Below are 24460 nucleotides of genomic sequence, written 5' to 3' on the forward strand. Positions count from 1 at the left end.
ATGTCGCTTGAAATCGAACAACCTTAGATTTTAAAATAAGCTTCCCAGGGGTTTTAGATTCCTAGTAGCCCTAGAACTGCAGACGTTGGAAAACTGTGAGGTGAAATATAAACTACCTTCAATGAAATGGAAAGCACTGGAGATGCTCAGCTTTGCTGGGACAATGTGGAGGTGCGGGACCCTTCAACGGTACAAGCTGACGATTCCTCCGTTCGGACATGAAAGTTACCCGAACCAGAGTGGACGCCGACACACAGGAGACCACGGATGCTGGAGTCTGAAGCCACTCACAACGTGCAGCAGTCCTTCTGCAGAGATTCGACCCGAAACACCGACAATCCTTGCCCCAGTTCCCAACCCCACCATGACATCGGATCCTCTCGAGGGCCCCAAAACATTGGGTATTGCTGCAGACTGAGAGTGGCCGTCCACCCCGTTACTGCTTGCAGAATATTTCTGTCACCTGGTTGGCATTCAGTGGGATCTCGGTAAACGGCACCAACTAAACAGCAGGCGCGTTGTCGGGCAGCCGCTAGGGGTGGTGACCTTGCGGAGGACCCCAGCGGCAGCATGGTGGAGCAGGAGGGGAACGCGGTGCCCGGCGACCGGCCAGAGGCTGGTGCGGGGGTCGCCGGTACTAAGAGGTTACTTCAGCAAAACCGTGAGTTCCTCGACTTCTTCTGGGACATCGCCAAACCTGAGCAGGAGGTGCGGCTGAGTGGCATCAGTGGACTGCTCGAGTACCTGAGGAGCAGCGAGGTGAGTGGGGGGGGGGGGAGACTGGATGGGGAGGTTGTAGGGTGGGGATAACTAGGCGAGGAGGGGGAACAGGGAGGAAGAGATTGAGCAGCGCTAGTGGGAAGGGGGTACAGGGACGGGTGGTCGTAAGTGGGACTGAGAGTGGGGAGCAGGTCGGCGGGGAGAGGATGTGACTGTGAGGTTGTTAGAAAGGGACTTGGAAGACTGGGAGCCAGGGACTGTGAGGGGGTGCTGGGAGATGAGATGTGGGAGGAGCACTGGTGGTAGGGGGTGGTGGAATGCCCGGTCAGTGCTGTGGGGGGCACAGTGCGGAAAGGGGTGGGGAATACCAGTCAGTGTGGAGGTGTTAGGGAGGGGAGGTCGGTGGGGGAGGGGCAGAATTGGGTCACATATTTGCAGAGAGGGTGGTGACTGTGTGGGCAGGAGGGGAGGGGTGGCTGTGCTCCAAACCCCACCCCACATCCCTGCTCTCCTCAGCCCACCTATCATTTACCAGCCCTTTCTTGCATCACCATCTTTATACCTTCTTTCTTCCCTCCAGTCAGATACTGGGACTTGATCCAAAAGTTTGACTTTCCCTGTGCCTGCATGGATGTTCTTTGACCTGCTGCGATTCTCCAGCTGCTTGATTTTTGCTCCAGAAGACAGCATCTACAATCTCCTGTATCTTCAGATATTAGCCTATCTATCCCACTCCTCCTGCACGAAGGCTTTTCAGAATCTATCTCCTTGCCCATCTTGCCAGATGTAAGAATTGGTCCATTCCCTGTTAATCCCCTCCCCCAATCCAGGTACCAGTCTCTGCTTACCTCGTCTCCCACCTCAATCTAGCTGCCTCCATCCCCAACATCAAGATCAATTCTTCTCTCTCCCTGCTTCCATATGTAAATGCATTGTCCTTTGGGGTCATCTGTACCAATCTCTTCCCATCATTTTGTTGGATCCAGCTCTTTTATTCTTAATCTAGTCCATTTCCTATTAAGATATAGACTACACCATTATCCTGTCCTCCATTCATTAGCCTATTTTACTTCTACCCTGTTCATTTCTCTTTCCTTTGGCTTGTCTCTCCAGCTATGTTTGTTCCCCGTCCCCGCCAGCTAGCTTTCTACTCCTATTCCTAATTGACTTTGTGACCTTTCCTCTGCATCAGTCATTTATTCACGTACATTTCCTTTATATTTTCTCACTAATCTCTCTTGCCGTTCATCCAGTTTTGATGTTTAATGTCAGGATATCATAGTTTATATCATCCATTTGCCTTTGGATGCCATAAGCTATGGACTCTTTCTTCACCCAGTATAAATTTAGAGTAATTCTTCACTCTGTTTCCAGGGTGACGAGCTTCAATATGCGCTCAAGCGACTCATTGAGGGCCTGGCAGCAACTCGTGAAACGGCTCGTCCTGGCTTCAGCTTGGCCCTGGCACAGGTTAGACGCCATGTTTAATGAGACAATGTGCAGAGGATATAAAAGGTTGGAGACTAATGTACATTGAATTCTCCTTGATATTCCTGTTACTTTTTCCCTCCCCTTCTATTTTTCATTAACAACACCAATTCACAAGTGTGATCCCTTTCCAGACAGACAAAACTTATAATGGATCAATGGTTCAATTTGATATCAGAATGTGTACAGTACACAGTCTGAAATTACTCTTTGCAGATATCCATGAAACAGAAGAAAACCCCAAGAATGAATGACCAAAAAAATGTTAGGACCCCAAAGGGGTTCTCATGAGGAATAAGGAAATGGCAAAGGAATTAAACAATTTTGTTCTTTTTTTTGAGGAAATATGTGTATAAAACCTGCAAGATATAGACAGGAGACAAATGTGTTTTGACAATGAAGGAACAAAATATTAGCTGAAAAAATAGTTTTATAGAACGCAAACAACAGGAATTCTGCAGATGCTGGAAATTCAAGCAACACACATCAAAGTTGCTGGTGAACGCAGCAGGCCAGGCAGTATCTCTAGGAAGAGGTACAGTCGACGTTTGTCCTGAGGAAGGGTCTCGGCCTGAGACGTCGACTGTACCTCTTCCTAGAGATGCTGCCTGGCCTGCTGCGTTCACCAGCAACTTTGATGTGTGTCGCTAGTATTATAGAAGTTGGTGAGCTTGAAACCAGTCAGTCCAAGAACATACTGATCTATATACCAAAATTTGAAAAAGATTGTTTTGAGATGCTGGATACTCTTTCGAAAGTTCTGTGCTGCAGATTTTGCAGTTCTGTGGATTCGATGGTAGCGAGTATGGTGAACTGCACAAAAAGAGGGAGAGGCTAAATGGGGAGCTATTGACCAATTAGATAGATACTTTATTGAATCCAAAGGAAATTACTGTGTCACTGTAGCATTACAAATGCACAGATATACAAATATTAGAAGAAAAATAAGAAAGAATAAAAAATAAAGTTACCTCAAACAGTAACAGGATAATATTGGACGGATAATGAAAATGTTGGGATCTGTAATGAAAGGTGTACTGTCAGAACACTGGGGAATAGTAAGGTTGAGCAAAATCAGCATAGATGAATCATGTTTGATTAATTTCCTGAAGTGCTTTGAGGACATAACTAGTCGAAAAGATGAAGACAACATAGGAAATGTGCTGTATTTAGATCTTTGGAAGGATTTTGATAAGGTCAATAAGCAAAGAGAATAAATGAAATGATCTTTGGGAAATTGGGTGGTTATGATGTTCAAAGGGACATGGACATGCTTGATCACGGATCATTGAAGAACAACGTGCAGTACAGCAAGCATTTAAGGCAGGTGATATGTTACTGTATTATGGAGGATTTAAATTTTTTGTCCCAATATTTTCTTCAGGTGTAGGATGGTCAACCTGCCTTCATGTGTATTGTGGCTTGAAGAGCAGTTTCACTGTTTCCTTATTTTCATAATTTCTCCTGGCATGTATTTGGATAGCACAGTGCAACAGCAATGAAGCTACAGCCACATAACACCAGAAACCTGGGTTCAATCCCAGCCTCGGTACTGTCCGTGTGGAGTTTGCACGTACCCACTGTGACTGTGCAGGTTTCGTTGAAGTCCTCTGGTTTCCTCACACATCCCATTCAAATCGTCTGTAATAAATGCTAACATGTCATATACCTTCCTAATTCCTTGCTCTAAATTAATGGTGGAATCTGGGGGATGAGGGAAGTTATGGAGTCATACAACACTGAAGCGTAGAAACAGATCCATCTAGTCACTTGCTGTTCCGTTTCACACTTTGTGGTGCATTGGGTGGCAACCCTGCCATTTCCTTTGCATTTTGTCTGTGTTTTTATGTGGTTGAGTTGTGAGGTTGACGTTCAACCCAGCACAGATAGAAAGTATGCAGGGAGCCAGCCAGAATCGAACCATTCGCCTCAAAGTCTGGTGCTGATGCCACTATGCAACTGGTCGGCTGACCTAGTCCACGTCCGACTGATTTTCTACCTGGTCTCATCGACTTTCACCTGGACCATAGCCCTCCGTACCCATCCCATCCATGTACTTTCGGCTGGTAGGTTGTTTCAAGCATCTTGGAGAACTTGCTGCAGTTCTTCTGCAAATGTTTACTGTCTCACTTCTGTCTCTCCAAATATTCCCAGACAGCCTCGATGATGTTGAGATCAGGGCTCTGTGGAAGCCATATCACCTGTTGTAGAAATCCTTGTTCTTTTAGCTGAAGATAGTTCTTTATGATCTTTGCTGTGTGCTTGGGGTCATTGTCCTGCTGCAGAATGAAGTTGGAACCAATCATACGCCTCTCTGATGGTATTGTGTGATGGGTGAGAATCTGCTTGTACTTCTCAGCATTGAGGATTCCATTAATTCGGAACAGATCACCAACTCCATTTGCAGAAATGCAGCCCCAAACTTGGGGAACCAGTACCATGCTTTGCTGTTGACTGAAGACACTTGTCCATGTCATGCTCTCCAGCTCTTCTATGGCCAGACTGCCTCCTGTTTGACCCAAATTTTTCATATTTTGACTCTGTCAGTCCAGAGGACTTGGTGCCATTGCTCAACACCCCAGTGCTTGTGATTCTGTCCGTAGGTGAGTCTCTTGGCTTTGTTTCCACTTTGGAGGAAAGGCTTTTTAGGCAACAACACTTCTGACAAGACTTCTCTGGACTATAGAGGGGCGTACTTGCGTTCCAGTGATTTCTGTGAGTTCAGAGCCAATAGTGGTGCTGGACTGCTTCCGATTTAAAAGGGGCTTCAGTTTGATGTATCTCTCGTCTGCTGCACTCAGTTTCTGTGGCTGACTACTTCACTTCAGCTCCTCAATCTTGCCCGTTTCTTTCTGCTTCAGAAGAGCTTGAACAGCACATCTCCAAACTCCTGTCTGCTGCAAAATTTCTGCTTGGGAGAGACATTGCTAATGCAGGATGTGTCTTGCTGCTGTGCTCACTCTTGCCATGGTGTAAGAATTGATGATTTGAAGGTTAATCTGTCATATCTGCCACATCCTCACCTGTTTGCTTGTCTTTCACCCAGTTTGATTCCTTCTACACCCATTTCTGTTTCAGTTTACCAGTTTAGTTCATTCAACTCATTATGGCATTGATCATTGGCACCTGTTTGTTATCTTTGTTTAATCATGCACTGGGCTGTATACCTACAAAGTAAACAAGATTTTAATTTAAAATGTGGTCTATTCTTTAATATGTTACTTTAACAAAATACGAAAAAAATTTGTAACATTTAACTTCTTGGATAATAAATGTTTAGAAATCTAAAATTTGTTCTTTTGTACTGATTCATTAATGCAGAAGACAATAAACATCTAAAACAAAACTTGCATAAAAAATTTTGGGTGCCTAAGAGTTTTTTTAGGTTTTTAGATTATGAGAACACTCAGTCCTCGTTTATTGTCATCTAGAAATGCATGCATTAAAACAGGTGCCCCCAACCTTTTTTGCACTGCGGACCGGCCGACGGGGGGTTGGGGGGGGGGTAGGGTTGCCAACGGACAAGAGTAGCAGTTCAATACGTTGTGTTTACCCCAAGAAAGACTACCATGACCATGAAGCCTTGCGCGGGCACCTGTGTGCGCATGTGTGTACGTGTTGCTTTTTTTCTACAAATCCTTTTTGGCGATTCTGTTTTGGGGGTGGGGGGGTGTGAATCACGACCGGAATATAGGTGATAAGTGGCTAATACACTCAATTTTGTTTCTAAAAGGGTTTATCTAACGAATTTAATATTAAACACACAGCGCATATTTTCCTCGCATGAATATAGTGATAAGTCAATTATCAGGGGAGGACAGGGGAACTTGAAGTAAGTATTGAACGAACTTCCAGTAGAAGTGGTAGAGGCAGGTTCAATATTATCATTTAAAGAAAAATTGGACAGCTATATGGACAGGAAAGGAATGGAGGGTTGTGCGCTGAGCGCAGGTCGGTGGGACTAGGTGAGAGTAGCGTTCGGCACGGACTAGAAGGGCAGCGATCGCCTGTTTCCGTGCTGTAATTGTTATATGGTTATATAAGTCAATAACATCATAACATTTTAAGTAACATTTGGATATTAAACACACAGCATATATTTTCTCCGTATGAACATATAAAATCATTGCAACACACCAATATCGCTGAATCAGTGGGAGACCTGGGCTTGTTTCCCTGCAACAAGACGGTGCCATCAAGAGGTGATGGGAGACAGCGATACTCAAAGGGGGTTCCTTATGTCCAGTCTATTCCGCAATTTAGTTTTCATTGCATTCATTGCAGAGATACGTTGGAAATGGAAGCAACGTTTTCAGTGCTTTCGTGGCTATCTCAGGATATTTAGCCTTGACTTTGATCCAGAATGCCAGCAGAGATGTTATGTCAAACATACTTTTCAGCCCGCCGTCATTTGCAAGCTCGAGGAGTTGATCTCCTTCCCGCGCTGACATGGATGACGCGTGGGTAATGACCTCGTGTGCGTTCAAGCTCAACAGTGGCCGTGACAGGGAATGAGGAAAGGTGCAGCTGACTCCTATCGCCAAATCATATCGTTTCCTCGCGGCCCGGTAGCATATGCTTTGCGGCCTGGTGGTTGGGGACCGCTGCATTAAAAAATGATACAACATTGCTCCAGAATGGTATCACAGAAACACATGACAAACCAAGACTAAAACTGACAAAACCACATAATTATAATATATAGATATAACAGTGCAAAGCAATACCATAATTTGATAAAGAGCAGACTGTGGGCACAGTTTAAAAAAAAGTCTCAAAGTCCTGATAGCCTCATCATCTCACGCAGACGGTAGAAGGGAGAAAGTCTCCCTGCCATGAACCACCAAGGGCCGCCAACTTGCCAATGCAGCACCATTGGAAGCACCCGACCGCAGCGGACTCTGAGTACATCCAAAAACCTCGAGCCTCCGACCAGCCCCTCCGATACAGCCTCTCCGAGCACCATCCTCTGCCGAGTGCTTCGACTCTGCCCCGGCCGCCAAGCAACAAGCAAAGCCGAGGACTCGGGGCCTTCCCCTGTGGAGGTTCTGGACCACACAGTAGCAGCAGCGGCAGCGAAACAGGCATTTCAGAAGTTTCACCAGATGTTTTTCCGTGCTGTCACGTCCGTCTCCATCAAATCAGGATTGTGCACAGCACCCTACTTGACAAATAACAGACATCACCACCGGAGTGGCCGCTGCGAGCTGCGTCGTGCCGCCATCTTCATTTGCACACTATTGTTCTTTTGACACTACCGTCAAGGAATTATGGAACTGTATTTCCAGATCCTTCTGTTCCACAGCACTTCTCAGTGTCCTACCTCTTCAGTTGATGAGAGTGGTGGGATATTAAAAATTAGATCAGTGTTGGAGCTGTGTAAAATGGATAATTGATGGTAAGCAGGGATTTGGTGGGCCAAAGGGCCTGTTTGCATACTGTATGATTCTCCTATTACCCATCTACATTATAGACAACTTGCACTGGCCTCTAAACAATCAGTACATCTATGGATTGCAGGAAACCAAAACTTCCCAAGGGGGGTGTGGGTGGTCACAAGGAGAACATGTGGATTCCATGTGTGTAGCATCAGAGATCATTTATTTATTGAGATACAGCTCGGAATAGGCCTTTCCCACCCTTCAAGCAGTGCTTCCCAGCAATCCCCCAATCAAATCCTAGCCTAATCATGGGACAATTTACAATGGCCAATTAACCTACCAATTGGTACATCTTAGGGCTGTGGAAGGAAGCCAGAGCACCCAGAGGAAACCCACGCGGTCATGGGGAAAACGTACAAACTCCTCACAGGCAACGGTGGGAATTGAACCCGGGTGGATGATATTGTAAAGTGTTGTGCCAATCGCCACACTGGTTACATAGGAGCTGCAAGGCAGCAGCACTACCTCTGAACCATCGCTGCCTTGAATGGAGCATCTTTGGAATTTCCACACCTCAAGGGCTGTTGTGTCCCTCTGTGCTAATTTAAAATGTAGATGATACAGACTCAGCTGTAATAGAATCGAGAATTAAATGCGTGGCACTGAGGTCATAATCTTTAAAAATGGTGGAACAGGTTTGAAGGGGTGGTTGGCGACTTTTCCTGTTTTTTTAAGTTATGGGTGAGTAAATAGATCTGATGCAGTTCATTCATCAGCAGAGTACAACTTGAACTGTTCCTTTTGATTTTCTGTTAGATGCCTGAGCATCCCTACGTAATCTTTGTAAAGCTCTCCCTAAAGCTGCCTTTTTGACCTGCAGTTTTAGGTACCTGACTTCTCCTTTTGTGGCGGTTGCCAACATTTTGTTTGGTAATTAGGCATATAGGTTTCCCCCGCCATCCGAAGGTAGAGCGTTCCTGTGAAACGGTTCGTAAGCCGGATTGTCGTAAAGTGAAGAAGCAATTACCATTTATTTATATGGGAAAAATTTGTGAGCATTCGCAGACCCAAAAAATAAGCTACCAAATCATGCCAAATAGCACATAAAACCTAAAATAACAGTAACATATAGTAAAAGCAGGAATGATATGATAAATACACAGCTTATATAAAGTAGAAATACTTCCCTACAGTCATTGCCACACTGTCCACAGTAGCAAAAATCTCACACAAGTGCTCTCGGCAGAAACACTCTCTCCAGTAACCTTGAAGCTATGAAGCTACCAAATCATACCAAATAACACATAAAAATACACAGGCTATATAAAGTAGAACTAATGTATGTACAGTGTAGTATTACTTACCGGAATTGGAACAGCGCTAAGCACACTGATGATGGTGTGTTCGGCTGAGTCGTCGGAGGTTGGGGTGGTGCAGTGGTCCCCAACCTCCAGGCCGTGGACCGATACTGATCCGCGAAGGATGCAGTGGTGCAGCAGTAGCCAGGATACACCCAGCACATCTTTAAGAAAAAAGCCGAAATAAACAAACTAATTAATTAGGTGCCGCCCAGCACATAAATGTCAGCCCAGATCAGAGGCGACGCAATGGGCAATCGCCTCTGATCTGGGCTGACATTTATGTGCCGGGCGGCACCTAATTAATTAGCTTGTTTATTTTGGCTTTTTTTCTTAAAAGGTGTGCTGGGTGCGTCCTGGCTACCGCTGCACTACTCCATGCTTCGCGGCAATGTATCGGTCCGCAACCCGGGGGTTGGGGTGGTGGGACACTGGGGTGTCATCTCATTGTTGTCTGTTTACATCTAACAGGCAGGTCATCTTCTATGTCTGCCTGCCTTGATGTCGAAGGTTGAGGTTTGTCGTCTGCTGTGGCTGAAGTGGAAGGCTTGAAAAATGACAGTATGCTTGACTGCTTAGCCTCATGCATTTTTTTTATCATACAGTTCTTTGTAAGCACTCAAACCATCCTGCAAATATGCCCTAAACCTACATACCTTTTCAAAATTAAAGTTGTACTTTTCTGCAATCATTGCAGCGAAAATCTCACGCAGTTGCTTCAAGTTCAGTTCCTGGACGACTTCACTTTCGGTCCGTTTGCTGCTGCATTCGGTTTTGATTGTTATCCTTTCCTCTTCCAATTGCATCAGCTCTTCATCTATCAGTTCTTCGTCATGGGATGCCAAAACCTCTTCAGCATCATCTTCGTCAACTTCCACAAGCCAAACTCACCTTGTCCTTACTTCGTTCACCATGATCGAAACCCTTAATTATGTCTAGTTTTACACCAAGTGTAACACCCTTATGAGCTCTTTTAGGCTTTTCCGATACCTTAGAACTCATCTTGCAAACGGATGCTCAAAATAAATTGACATAAAGCACAGATGCTCACAGGGACGTGTTTAACAATGCCGGCTAGAATGCAGTTCCGGGGGAGGACCTTGGCTGTTCGGGCGCACGCTGCCTTTTATCGCGCGCTGTCTTTTTTTGGAACAGTGAAAGCACCTTCTGTTAGCGGAAACAGGTAACTAATGTAGGTCTTACGTATCAGCGAGGTGTCGTAAAGCGAACGTTTGAAAAGTGAGGGACACCTGTACACACCAAGGCATTTAATAGTAGTGAAGGTTAATTCAATAATGATTGCAGATAGTGCTACTGATGTCATTGAGGCAAATTGGCCAATCTCAGAATTCCTTTAACAGTTCATCCTGGGATTGGACATGTCTTAGTTGGTGGAAGTGGTTCGGTTGTGTACCTGGTTGAACAATGTAAATTGGTTTGGTGCAGTTCAATTGGAAGTTGCCTTTGCTGAATCGGTGACTCTAATGGCTGTTACTCTCTTGCATTCCTCGGCCATTGGTTCCCTGTTTAAGATGTGTAGTGATTTTTTTTTAATTCTGATTTCTTTTTGCTAATAGGTCCTGCAGTTCAATGAGAAGATCCCTCTGCAAGCAGTCCTGAAGCAGATTAAGATGAAACATGATATTACGAAAACCAAAAAGGTGTGTGTGGTTGAAAATGGGATTTTAAGTATTATGCTTGAAACTTACATTGAGTGCAGGTGTCTTCATGTTGTATGTAATTTTAGCTATTTTAGAGCAATGTAAAACTTGGATGTTATCACTTTCTCTGTCATCATGTACAAAGATGGAGATGTTATAATATTGGTCACGTTGGATCAGATGTCAAATGTGCAAGATGCAATATCTGTTGGGAGAAGAGCAAAGGGAGTTTGTGTGGATTGAATGAATAACATTTTCCAAGGAGTTTAGCAGTATTTCAGTATTTCTGAAAATCCGTATCTGATGGTTTGCTATCTGGTTTATTCATTATTACACTAAGTCCTCATTCCATGCAGACCTGCTATCTGCCAAGGTTGGCCTCTATTACTGGTGCAGTGGACGTGGTGTGTGACCAGGTTGGAGCTTCTGAAATGTATACAGATGGCAGATCCTGACTGTCTATTTCAGTTTTTTTCATAAGTAGAAACTGTCCCATGCTGTGTTTATAAGATTTGGTGCATGTTTGTGGGGTTGCAGGAGGGTCTTCCTTTAAACTCATCAGATTCATTGGAATATTTTTGTCCCATTGTACATCATATTTAAAAGCATAAATGCCTTGAAAATGAGCTTTTGTAGCTGCAGAAGCATATTTCATTTCAAAATGATAAACATGCTAATACAACTTGCATCTAAATTACACCAGCGCGAAAATGAACAACGAACATCAGATACTAGTACAAATGTGGAGAAAGTGAGAAAGAAATATGGTCTGGGTTTTTCAGCTTGGTTTAAGAACCTGATCGCAGTGGGGAAGAAGCTACTATTGAATCTTGAGGTGTTGGTCTTCAGGCTCCTGTACCTCCCGCCTGATGGCAGCATTGAGAAAAAGGCATGGCCTGGGTGGTGGGTGTCCTTGATGATGGATGTTGTCTTTCTGAGACATTGCCTTTTGAAAGTGTCCTCAATGGAAGGGAGAGCTGCGCTGTACTAGAACTGGCTGCGTTCACCACTTCCTGTAGCTTCTTGCATTCCTATGCATTGGAGTTGCAATATCAGCCAGAATATTTTCCACCATACACCTGCAAAAGTTTGTCAGAATCTTTGACATGATGAATCTCCTTAAACTTCTCAGAAGGGAGAGATGCTGCACACTTTCTCTGAGCCGGGCCCAGGAGATAGATCCTCTAAAATGTTGACATCCAGAAACTTGAAGCTGCTCACACTTTCCTCTGCAGACCTCTCAAACAGGACTGATGAGTGTTTGACTAACTTCCCCTTCCTAAAGTATGAAGTTTCTAGCTTTGCTGATGTTGACCTTAAGGTTGTTCTTACAATACCACTCAACTAGCTGATCTATCTCACTCCTGTATACCATCTTGTCACCATCTGTAAGATGTGTGCTATAAGAATAATACAAAGAAAAAATCCAGTGGTTTGAAAAATCTGTTACTCTGGCACCACCAGGGTCGTGAGGGTGTTCAATTAACAGAGGTATACTGTAACACATTTTCATGTGTTTGAAGGTGGGAGAACAAAGTGATAAAACTATTGAATGGGTAGGAGGTGGGGAGAAATAAATGGAACCTTTAGTTTCGTAACTAGAGTTATAAAAATATTTAGTAAGTAGTTATGCTGAAGGTACAACACCACATCTTGTTCAGTCTTCTTGCAGCAGAAAAGTGCAATCTTGAAAAACAGAGCACTTGAGAAAGTGGGTTTATTTTCATTGTAGCTAAACTGATTGAGTTGATCTAATAAAAGTTATCAGAAATTTCAGAACTTTGGTATGTTGAATTCCGAAAATATATTCTTGTCTGAGCTGGTGATAAAAGGGCATAATTTAATTAATGCTATGGAGCATTTATATATCTCAATGCTTCCATTAACAATTCTATCAATATTGATAGAGGATTGTAGCCGTGAGAAGCCAGAGTTTAGGTAGTGAGGAGCTTTCCTCCTTAGCAAAGGCATCTAGAGCTAGAGTTTAAGATAGAAGGTAAGGAATTTAAGGAATAATTTTTTGTTCACCTGAGTGAGGTTGATTTAAATCTGGAATGCTTTTCCTGCGGGAGCTGATGGAGGCCAGCACTATCACATTAGGAGGTAGTGAAAATATCTCTTGAAATGTCATGCCAAAGAATACTATGGACAGTGTGATCCAAAATAGGTTTAGCAGAGATGGGCCCCAGATGGCTAAGGAAAACACAGTGGGTTGAAGGGCCTGTTTTCTACATTATGTGACTCTCTCACTGTCACAGGTATTAAGAATTTCTTTTAAATTAAGTTGGTAAACTGTGGAATGCCTAACAGTATCTATAGGGAAGAGATTAAATAATCATGGAAGCATGTTGAAGAGAGAGGGAAATGAGCAAGTACAGAGAACTGATGTGTATCAGAAGGCTGCAGAGACCTCTTCCAGTGCTGCAAAATGATGTGAGTGGATATTTGTTACACAGAAAGGGTAGCCTTATTCTTACACAGGCATCTAATAATCTTTGTTGCTCAATCCTTGAATGTTTAGACAGGAATAAAGTAATCACTTCACAAATGATTACGCCATACATTCCCTTTCTGAATTATTGTCAACCAAGCTGGGATTTCTGGATTACTTGTTGGGTGGCTATGGAACCACTGAGTCATCATGTGGTTGGGTTGAGGTTTAAATTTGGAATTGTTTTCACTGTTGCTGTTTTGAATTTCTAATTTGGTTCTAATAGCAGCAGAAAGGGGTGGTTTAAGATTTGTTCTCCTCTCAGTGAGGAACAAGTAAAAGTGATCTGCTTGCTCTTGCTCCTGACTAGTGAATTATCACTAGGTTTTCAAGCCCGGAATGGTGGGAAGACATGTTGCTGATTAGAATCCTGTTGTGTTCTCTTGATGGTCTAAGGCAATATGATATGCCATAGGATGGTTTGTTAATATTGCTGGTCTTGCATGCCATGAATGGTGGACTGTTTATTTTATTCCACTTAAACGTTTTGTAATGCAGAAGGAAGCCATTGATGTTGAATCTGAGCCAGCTCCTTGTAGAGCAATCTGTTTCATTCCTATTCCTTCACACCCATAGCCCTGTGAATTATTCTCCCTCTTGTCTGTCCAATTGCCCTTTGAAATTCATTAATTCTGTCTCAACTATATTTGCAGGCAATGAATTCCTGAGTTATTACTTCTTTCTGTGTTCAATATATAAAACAGCTTTTACCTGTGTCTACCCTGTATCTCTTGATCTTCACTTTAGATTTGTGTCCCCTGGTTATTGCACGAACCACTAATGGTAATGAACTTTCGTAACCATAATATTTAAAGAACCCTCATTCAACCTTCTTTGCCACATCAAGAGAACAGTTCATGGTGGGTCAGATTTTCTGAAGTTCTCAATGCAAGTCTAGCACATTTGCACAGAAGAATCATTTTCCTCAATCATTTCCTGTCACTGGTAGACAGTGATGGGAACAGACAGGGAGAATACGAAACACAAATAACCCTAAACCACGCAACCAGCTATCACACCATTGTATTAACTCAATGTGTGTTTTCTTATTTTAGAAACTCATCAGAAATGCTGCGTTTGGAAACTTCTTTGGTGTCTTGGCACTTTCACAATCTGGAAGATTATTAAAGGTAACTGCAGACTCTCCGAATGCCTCTTGAAAAAATCAAAGACAATTATTTTGTGTGTGAAGATAGAGATCTGTTTTTCCTTGGTGTGGTCTTGATAAAAGGATGTACTCACTTTAAATATTTTGCATTAGAGTGGAACATCAGGAGTAGAAAAATGCCTTTAAAAAGCCAGGGCTGGTTTTAGGACTTTGGGATGAGATTGAGGTTTTGAACTAAGAAAAAAATGAAGTGGCAGTTTTGGTTTAAAGAATGATCACAACTGTGAGAAGAAATGGTATAGGAATCGTCAGTAAAGAACAAAGTTGAAAGTACATCTATCGAAGTATGTATACGGTATACAACCTTGAGATTCTTCCCCTAACAGGCAGCCATGAAATAAAGAAACTCAGAAAGAATAAAGACTGCTAACCATCCAATGTGCAGAGAAAAAGAACACAACCAATAACTGCAAGCCATGACATTCTAAATTGAAGTCTGCTGAGAGAATCAGAGACCCATTGTTCAGTGCAGAGCCAAGTCGTGGAGCAGTGAGTTGAACCAGTCCATTCCTCACCTCGGTGCCCTGACACCTTGACCGTTTCAATTTGACCCAGTGCCTAAATCGATGTCCAAACATTGGGTTCATGCGCCTCGGCACGCTCTGGGGCCAGGACCCTGTATTGTGATCACTGCCTCCTAAGCTCCCTAATCGCCTCCAGTTTATTACATGACACCCAATCCAGTATAACTGTTCCCCTAATAGATGGCTCAACAACAAACTGCTCTAAAAAGCCATTTGGTACGCTCTGGTGGCCAGAACTTGCCACCTTGATTTGGCCTGTAACTGACCTCTCTGGATTGGCACAGCGCTTAAATTGATCGAACCTGGGGTTTTCTTCACTCTTGGCAATGGGCCCACCGCCTCACCGTGCCTTGGTTCTGCCACATCAGATTGCCTTCCAGTCCAAAGGGAAGTTATAGTCTATTGTTTGTGATGAACATTTGCCAGAAAAAAACGTAATTAAGAAAATATTTAGTTGCTTTCCTTGTTTCGTTAGCCACCAGACAGAAGTGCTGTGTTTTACCAGCGCCATCTTGAACTGGAACTCCAAGAAGGGAATGTCACATTCTAGGAAGTTGATGTAGTCTCCCAAGTAGCTATCTGAGGGAGATAGTTGAGCAAATTATAGGAAAAGTTAAGAAGTAGAAAAAATATTAGGCCATTAATAATGGAAGAGATCACTTGCCAGTTAACTGGATTCCATTAATCTGTAAAGGTGTAGAAGGCACAGAATTCATAAGTTGCAATCAGGAGAAGTGTTGTAAGCAGCATGTAGCAAGCCCATCAAGGAGGTCGGATAGTGTGCAGAGGGAAGGCTACAATTATTCTGTATATAGGTGTGGAAATAACGTTGATTGGGTTGTAAGAATGGCAGCGAGAAAATATTTTGTAATAGCTAATGTAATTCAGTAAGATTTATGGTTATGGAAGAGAGCAAGTGTGTTAGAGGAGGAAGCTTTCAAGTGGAATTAGGCCAGTGTTCTGAAATGGAAGCCATTTAGCAAAAGTGGAAGAGAAACCGCTCTCTGTTGACAGATCAGTGGTTAAATAAACCGGACATTTAAGGACGAGACTTAAAGAAGTATAGGGTAAATGTACCTATATAGAAAAATGGGAGGACTGCCAAATCTAGAAAGACTGTTTTATATTGTTCTAAAGATGGCGCCAGTGAACAACAGGACATCATGCAGGTAATGCACAAATTAACTACTTTTACTACTACTCCTTTCCAATACGATTCTGCTACTAAGCTGTGTGCATTGCGACCTGTGATTTACAGTTTGATGGCGTGTTTTTGGGCTGATTGAGCAATCTCGCCCTTTTGCTATCCCCGAAGGAGTTCGGTGAAGTTTGTGGCAGAGTGTGCACAAACATGGAGATGGGGCACGAACCCATGATGGACTGCATTGCTTCTGTCCGTTTGTGGTGTCGAGCAAGAATGGAGGACGAGTGGGTGTTCAGCACTATCTGCCTGCATTTGACCAGTCTTGCTCTCTCTTCTTAGCTGCTATTGAAGGAAAGTGCAGGAGTCTTGGGATCCATGTTGCAAGGATTGAAAGGCAAGACGTGGATTCATTTTGTGGGATTTTGAGATTCATGTTGCACGTGTCTCTGGATTCTGGTTGCCATTTTTTTTTTGCTGTTTTTGAATGCTTGATCAGGGCTAGTGAAGTGGACTGGAATGTTTCAGCAAAGAATGGCTTTGTGACCTGCAGGGAACGGAACTGAGTACTACTGGACTCTGGTTTGATGTTGTTCGCCGGCTTTTGCTGTTTGCGCAATTTGTTCTTTTTTTGCGCATTGTGTGCTTAATGTTTTTCTAGGAATGGGTTCAATGGTGTTTCAAGGCTACCTGCGGGAGGATGAATGTCAGAGTTGTATTCTGTATACATACTTTGATAATAAATGTACTTTGAATTTTTCAATCATAAGTTGCATCAATGTTAAAAGGAGTGAAAAGGTCAAAAGTAGAGTTTATTGTCACATGTATGCATGAGAGCAATGAAAAACTTACTTGCAGCAGTGTCACAGGCACTGCATCAGATAAGCAGTATTCACAAGAAAAACATATCTTAAACATAAATCATACAGTTTTTACAGGACAAAACAGAATTAGAACAGGAAAAAGCATGTTGTGCAGTGGTCGTCGCGGAGCTAAACGTGGTTAAGGTTGTGCTGGTTGATTCAAGAAGTAAATGCTTGAAGTTTGTCAAATGCTGAGAGCTTAAGATAGCAGATAACTTGGAAGACCATGAAGTATAAAAGTGAAATTAAAAAGGAAATTAGGAAAACAAAGTGAAGGGATGAGAAGATTTTGATAAGTAAAATCAAAATATTGTTCAAGAGCAAAAGATAGCGGGAAAGAATAGAGTCATTTGGAGACGAAAAAGGTAACCTGTGTATTGTGGCATTTATTTCGGCTTTCAGATTTAGGATATGGAGAATTTAGCCTTGGTTGTTGATGAATATTTTGGATTCTCTTGAAAAAAGAGTAATACTGCAGATCATAAACGTGAGAAAGTCTGCAGATACTGGAAATCCAAAGCAACACAACACAAAATGTGGAGGAACTTAGAGGGTCAGGTAGTATGTATGGAAATGGATAGATAGTCGAAGTTTTGGGCTAAGACCCTTCGGGGACAATTTAGAACAATACTTCCCCCAATCCTTAAAAATAGAAGTACGAAAGAGGTTAGGATCTTTTTTTAAGAAACAATGACTTGCCCCACCTGGATGAAATGTATGCCAGACTATTAAAAGAGAGAAATGCAGATACTCTGACTACAGTGGTTTAAACCTTGTGTGTCTGTCATTATTTCAGTCCTTGAAAAGATGTGCCAGAGGTTTTGGAAGCTGTTAATGTGTCGTTTAATGATGGAGCTAGTCAATAAAGCAAGCAACTTCAGTGGTAGGCAGATGACAAATCTTTTCCAAGGGATTTTACTTTGAAAGGTGCTGATTAATCAAAGGTAATCAGCACGGATTTGTTAACAGAAAGTTGCATCTGTTTATCTTGATTGGATTTGTTGAGTTAACAAGCACGATCAGTGAGGACGTTGCTTTTGATACTAATTTCACATGTTTCGGCAAGGTTTTTCAGAAGTCTTGTATTGATGTTTAAAAATGTAAAAGTCCAAGGAGGAAGGAAAATTGAATTCGATAACGCTGGTAGGAAGCAGAGTAATTATTGACAAACATTGTATTGGCAGCAAGTCAAGTTCCACACAGTTTATTTTCCTTGGTCTGATGCTGTTTATAAGATATATTAATGATTTCGACTTAAAAGTAGGAGGTGTGATTTTCTGTCTTTTAGTGCTTGCAGATGCTGCAAAAAGTGGCTGTGTTTCTCCGTAGTTTGTACTGTAGAAGTTTGCTTGTCCATCTTCCACATTCTGTTTCTCAGTTCCATCTGTTCTGCTTGAATTGAATCAGCATACTGGGATGTCACTTCTTATCTCGCATTATTACCACAGCCTCACGGGTCTTTCTCCTTCTCTCGTACTGTCCGCCAGGACTTCGGTGAAGTCCAGTAGATCTCGTTTACTGCAGTTGCTGCAGTCCACAGTCTATTCTACGTTCTTTACCTGTTGTCTTTCCAAAGTGACCTTGCCTGTCTGTTTCTGAAATGTTTACTAATGACCTACTCCGGGTTTGCATACTTTTACTAAATAACTCTCAAATGTCTATAGTTATCTATATCTATTTTGAAGTCGTAACCAATAGTAACCTGCCTGATGATTTTACTTTTGTTTATGGAAATGCAAAGATATGTTAAGTTTGGATATTTAAGTTTTCATGCTTAATTCAAAATTGTTGCTAGGAGCCTGATGTTCTCTTGGAGTCAGTCCGACTGTTGCAAAGTCTCAGTCAATATAAGCAGCACCTCCGGGATCTGCCGGGGAAAACTATTGTGGACATTCTATCTGAGGTAAGCCTTTGAATTAGACTAGTTGAATGTATTTTTAAAATGCTGAATTTTAATTGCTGAGATAGGGTTCCTTTTGTCCTGACCTACCACCCACTGCTTCCACATCCAGCGCCAATTCTTGCTCCAAATGCAGAAGACCAATTCTCCGTAACTTCCGTCATCTCCAGCGGGATCCCACCACCAAACGTATCTTCACCCCCCCCCCCCCCCCACACACACTTTCTGCTTTCTGGAGTTCTGGAGGGATCGTTCCCTACATGATTCCCTTGTCCATTCGTCCCTCCCCACTGATCTTCCTCCTGGCCCATATCTTTGAAAGCAGAACAAGTGCCACACCTGAATTAAACCATGGCTTTACTCAGATAAAAATTATGGTCCTGACATCAAGATATTCTCTTTGGTGGCAGCTCCTCATTTTAAGGTATTAGTTCATCTTGGTTTTCATGCATAAAACCCATTTTTGATCTGGGTTATAGCATGGTATCGTAATTGGAATTGTGATCGCGTTATGGGTGGCATGGCAGCCTAGTGGTTAACATAACACTTTACAGTGCCAGTGATCACAATTGGTGTTCGTTTCCTACTACTGTCCATAAGGAGTTTGAACGTTCTCCCTGCGGGCATGTGGATTTGCTCCAGTGACGTGGTTTCCCACATTCCAAAGAGGTACAAGTTAAGATTAGTAAATGGTGGATGTGCTATGTTGGGGCTGGAAGCATGGCGACATTTGCAGGCTGCTTCCAGGATAATCCATGGACTTTGTTGATATAAATGTCACATAGAGCTGATATCACATGTCACATATGACAAATAGAGCTGATCTTCAAATCTTTATCTTTTTGTGACTCATTTAGTTGATCTAATGAGCAGCTAAAATCTACAGACTGAAAGTAGTACAGATTGAAACTTGGACAGAGATAACTAACTGGTCTCTTCTCAAGCACCAGACGCGAGTATGAGTGACTTCTGCTCCCCTTGCCAAGAACTCAGTGCCTGTATTTCAGTTTATTCTAGGATAAACATAAATGGGACTCTGGTGAAGACCAATCCTTAACTGCTTGTGATATCTATAGGTTCAAATAGCTTTCCCTTCATTCGTACCAGTATAATATCTAGTGGAGAGAATGCATAAAGAAAAATTACAGTAATTGTTCCTGAAACGAGGTGACAAACTTCAGGAAAGATTGTAAACAGTAGGATGGAACTAAGAAAACAAAATAATGTTTTGGGGAGATCTGGAATTGTAGAGTTTTCCACATATCAGTTCTCAAATGTTAGATGTCATGAAAGAAAATTTGCTGATTAAGTCCAATAAGGGGTATTCAATAAGAATGCAATTTGAGGTTAATATGAGACTAACTAACATAGCGTAATTGAAACTAATAGCTTGGAGGCGTTAATGAGTAAGATGAGTAGAAGTTGTTTGGAAGAATTGAAAGGTCATGCTGATGTGATTGGATGAATTAGGTTAGGGGGTTTGTGTGAACAAGTTGGATCTATTTCATTACTATGCAGTACACTCTGGCCATGTTATCCTGTGGTCAATCCAAGCCCAATCTAATCTTTTTTCAGATGGATCTATGTACGTATATATGTCGAGATTCAATCTAAATGAATAAGATGATCAGATTCCTTCCAACAGCTTTTAAGCTGTGGTGTTGGACTGGAGACTGGTCTAAAAACCTGTCACTCTTACAGTAATTGAGTAGAAGTAGTTTGTTAGCTAATGTCATTTCCTCTTGGGTGTTTAAATGTTTTATTATTTATTAATGAATATTACTGTTTTTAGAACATTATGAGGTATGTTTCTATTTATTTGGGGTATTGGATAAAAAGGATAGAGTTATGCATGTCTATGATAAAAGCAGGGTCCATACCCTGTGTTTATCAAGGACTTGGTATAAATTTAATGTAATAAAGGTAATGGAGAACAGCTATCAAGCAGTTTATATTTTGAGATTCTGCAGTGCTAGCAATCACGTAGAAGTAAATTTCAGTGCAGGATAGTTCATATTCTCTTTTCTAATTCTGCTTTACCTTGGCACAGACACCAGAAAATGTTTTTAAGAAGATTCTGTTTGAAGCCTTAAAAGATGACATGTCGTCTGCTCTCAGCACCCCATCGCAGTTGCATTTGCTCTTGGTGGCTCTCCAACGTTTCCCAAATGTTCTGAAGCCTCAGAATCTGAAAACCTTGCTTGGATCCTCTACTATTTTGTCATCAGGGAATATCCCCAAGTAAGTCATATATTTTAATGGTTAATATTAAAAACAGATACAGGAACAGAAGTAATCATTTATTATCTTTCATGACCCCACCGACTCCCAAAGCACTTTATGATGTGGTGGCTTATTAACCTTAGCTACCTATATCCTTTTTACAATTCCATAGAAACTCTTAGTTTGTGATTTAATATTTTCTCAAGAAAAAGCAATCTTTCTCCTTTTGAGTTTTTTAAGTCTTTCATTGCTAGATTTTAAAATCCTTCCAGTTCTCTGGCCTAGCACAAGCCTTTGACATTTTGTATACCCTACTTCTCAATTTAACCTTTTCCTTGACCTCCTTTGCTAACCACAGATTGCACCTCTTATGGGATCTCTCTTTCTAATTGGGATACATTTCTGCTGACTGTTATGGGCAAGTTGTTGGATTATCTGTCACTGTTCATCTGACCTGTCTCTTAGCTTATTTCCCCAGTGTACCATAAACAATGCCGTCTACATATCATTATAATTGTCTTTATTTAAATTCAAGACAGTAGTTACAATCCTCTGGTGTTCACCCTTAAACTGCATCTGGAATTCTAGCATGGTGCTCTTTAACTTCTTATTAATCCTGCATTACTCCCAACTAAATCTAAACTATCCTATTTCCCAGATACTGCTCAAAGAAGCAATCTCTGATGCATTCACAAATTTTTCTGTAATCTCCTTTCCAATGTCAGGGTGTCCAATTGATATGTAGACTGAAATCTCACCTGACAATTGCACTTTCCTTCAGCCATGTCCTAGATATTTTCCTGTATATTCCACCCTATTGAGAGGTCACACATTGGCAGTCTGGATACTACTCCCACCTGTGTTGTCTTTCCCCTGTTTTTCATGATTTCATTCTTCACAGACTCTGTGTTACTACCCCTTTGCCTTATGCTAATTATCTTAAGTTTGTGCATCTGGTTACTGAGCTGTCTGCCTCTTGAAGCTGCTTATACTTTTACATAGCTTTGAGCATCTCTATCAGATCTTCCATAAAAGTGAAGAGTGCTTGATTTAACTGTCTGGGTTACTAATGGAAGGTCAGTGACCTGGAACACTCATTCTGTTTGTCTTTGCACAGATGCTGCCTGACCTGAATATTTCCAGCATTTTCAATTTCAATTTAGATTTCCCACATCTGCGGTTTGTTTTTCTACGTTTTTTTTTTAAATTAAATTTGCACTGCTCTCAGGAGAGTAATGCCACCACCTTTTTTTTGCCCACATCAACCCCTCAGGGCTGATACCTGCTAGTAAATCTATGTAGACTCCAAGCCTCAGCACTCTGCCCAAAGTGGGCTTCTCAAAATGGGTGGCAATAATGATGAGGCCTGCTTGCATTTGTACCATAATTTACACCAGCCTTTCCTTTTGGTGCAGGTTAATTGAGTTGTTGAAACTTGCTGCTAAGTCTGTGAGGAAGGATCAGACTCTACCGCCACTGGCCATGGATCTGGTGCGTGTTGCCTTACGTGAGGGCACTTTTGAAAGATTTTGGAAGGAACTAGTGGAAAATGGCTTGCTCAAAGACCATTCAGGGCCCACCAGGTATGTAACAATGACATCACAGCATCAATGTCCAGTTATTAGTCTGCAGCTGAAAAAGGGATATTTGCATCCCTTGCACCCATTGAGAACTTGGAATATTTCTTCAGTTTAAAGCGTTGTCCGTGCTATAAAGTGGGAACGGTGAGATGATTTCAATTATTACCATCTTTTTCACGGAACTATAAATGCCTTTTAGTTGTTAATCTCTGCCTTCCACCTTATCAGACACAGTTCCTACTGTTTTTCTTTTCTGCTCTCTCCCCTCTTCTGCATCTTCTCTTTCTTGTGGCACTTTTTCCCAACTCTGATAAAAGGCCATTGATTAGAAACGTTCCACATTGTGTATTCTTCTAGGATGCTGCCTAACTGCTGAATATTTCTGGAAGTATTTTACATGTCAGGTATTCTGTACCTTCAGTATTTTGATTTGGGTTTTTTTTGGCTGTAAATGCTCCTTCACGGAGTGTTAAAAACCATGAATTTTTCAAACGATAGTCTAGTCTAGTGTAATGTGTTTCGGAGAAACATTCTCTTTTGCCAGACTGCATACAGTCGATGCAAAATGCACTGGATGGAGATCACAAAACCTTGGTCTTCAATTTAATCATTTCTTTTCAAAGCATGCAGTGGAACAAATTCTTCGTGGTCAAAGAGTTGGCACCTGAAAGTCACAGACTCAATTCCTAGCAGGGTTTTGCAAATGTACTCGAGCTTCATAAGTTGTATCATAAATTTAAATAAAAGCACTAGACCACTTATTTTTACCTCATACCATTGCTTTATTTAACTTTGGTGTGGTTAATTTTTTGCTAAAATCTTCATTAATGTTATTTTTCTCCTCTGGGATTGACTATTCCAACTCACATTAGGTTAGTGTTGTTTCTTCCATCAACCATAAGCTTGAGCTCTAGTGCCTACATCCCAACTTACATTAATTCTTATTTGTCTATTGTCTTGGGCTCATTGAGCGACACTAGCTAATAGTTTGACTGCACCTTGAATTGAAAAATCACAACTTTGTTTCAGTTCCTTTGGTCTTGCATCTCCCCATGACCATTCCTACAACCTTCTAACATCGGTTCAGATTTTGAATATTGGAATATTTTGCAACCCAATTTTAATTACTCTCACTCTCACATTCTTCCTCTCACTCTCCTTTTTCTCCCTCTGTCCCTCTGACTATACCCCTTGCCCATCCTCTGGGTTCCCCCCCCCCGCCCTTGATTCTCTCCCTGGGCCTCCTGTCCCATGATCCTCTCATATCCCTTTTGCCTATCACCTGTCCAGCTCTTGGCTCCATCCCTCACCCTCCTGTCTTCTCCCTATCATTTTGGATCTCCCCCTCCCCCTCCCACTTTCAAATCTCTTACTCACTCTTCCTTCAGTTAGTCCTGACAAAGGGTCTCGGCCTGAAACGTCGACTGTACCTCTTCCTAGAGATGCTGCCTAGCCTGCTGCATTCACCAGCAACTTAGATGTGTGTTGCTTTAATTACTCCATCAGTTTTTTTTTCCCCGCTGTTGAGGCTCTAGATATTGATTATCTGCTTCAACCTTTAATTACTCAAATGCTGTTAAATTTTGATGGTTAATATCTAAAAAGCATTTGGGTCATTTGGTGCATCAAGTAATGCTGCATGAACAATGCACAAATACTGGCTGTTCTGTGCCAGGTTGAGTGACTACTGCTTTGGTGGCAACTTTCAGGTGACAAGCTGAATCAAATCTTGTGCTACTATTTTCAAGAAGATATAAGGAATTTCCCCTAATCTCCATCAGTAATAAAGGCCAACATTTGATTCAGTATTTTAGGCCATATCTCAGGGTGGAATTAAATTATTTTAAACTTGTTCATTCTTATAAATGGGCACTTACAAGTAGCAATGACATCATGTTCCTTTACTTAAATAGTCATGCTAAAATGTAATTTTACTATAATTTTGGAGAATACGAGAACTGA

General features: G+C 41.9%; 2 protein-coding genes across 3 annotated transcripts in view; one reads left to right on the forward strand and one right to left on the reverse strand.

Moving 5' to 3' along the window:
- eif4h (eukaryotic translation initiation factor 4h) overlaps positions 1-515 on the reverse strand; it is a 94195-nt gene extending 93680 nt beyond the window's left edge. For both annotated transcript variants that reach the window (XR_010015902.1, XM_063031496.1), the window contains exon 1: positions 117-515. The gene's annotated coding sequence lies outside the window, so the exon portion shown is untranslated. The remainder of the gene's footprint in view (positions 1-116) is intronic.
- Positions 516-564: 49 nt separating this feature from the next.
- Positions 565-24460, forward strand: part of mybbp1a (MYB binding protein (P160) 1a) — a 100572-nt gene continuing 76676 nt past the window's right edge. Inside the window, exons 1-7 of the mRNA XM_063031494.1 lie at positions 565-759; positions 2095-2190; positions 10525-10608; positions 14155-14229; positions 18591-18698; positions 20746-20936; positions 22334-22501. Coding sequence (XP_062887564.1) covers positions 571-759; positions 2095-2190; positions 10525-10608; positions 14155-14229; positions 18591-18698; positions 20746-20936; positions 22334-22501 — 911 coding nt within the window. The 5' untranslated portion in view covers positions 565-570. The remainder of the gene's footprint in view (positions 760-2094; positions 2191-10524; positions 10609-14154; positions 14230-18590; positions 18699-20745; positions 20937-22333; positions 22502-24460) is intronic.

The sequence above is a fragment of the Mobula hypostoma genome, chromosome 23 (genome assembly GCF_963921235.1).
Source record: "Mobula hypostoma chromosome 23, sMobHyp1.1, whole genome shotgun sequence".
Lineage (NCBI taxonomy): Eukaryota > Metazoa > Chordata > Chondrichthyes > Myliobatiformes > Myliobatidae > Mobula > Mobula hypostoma.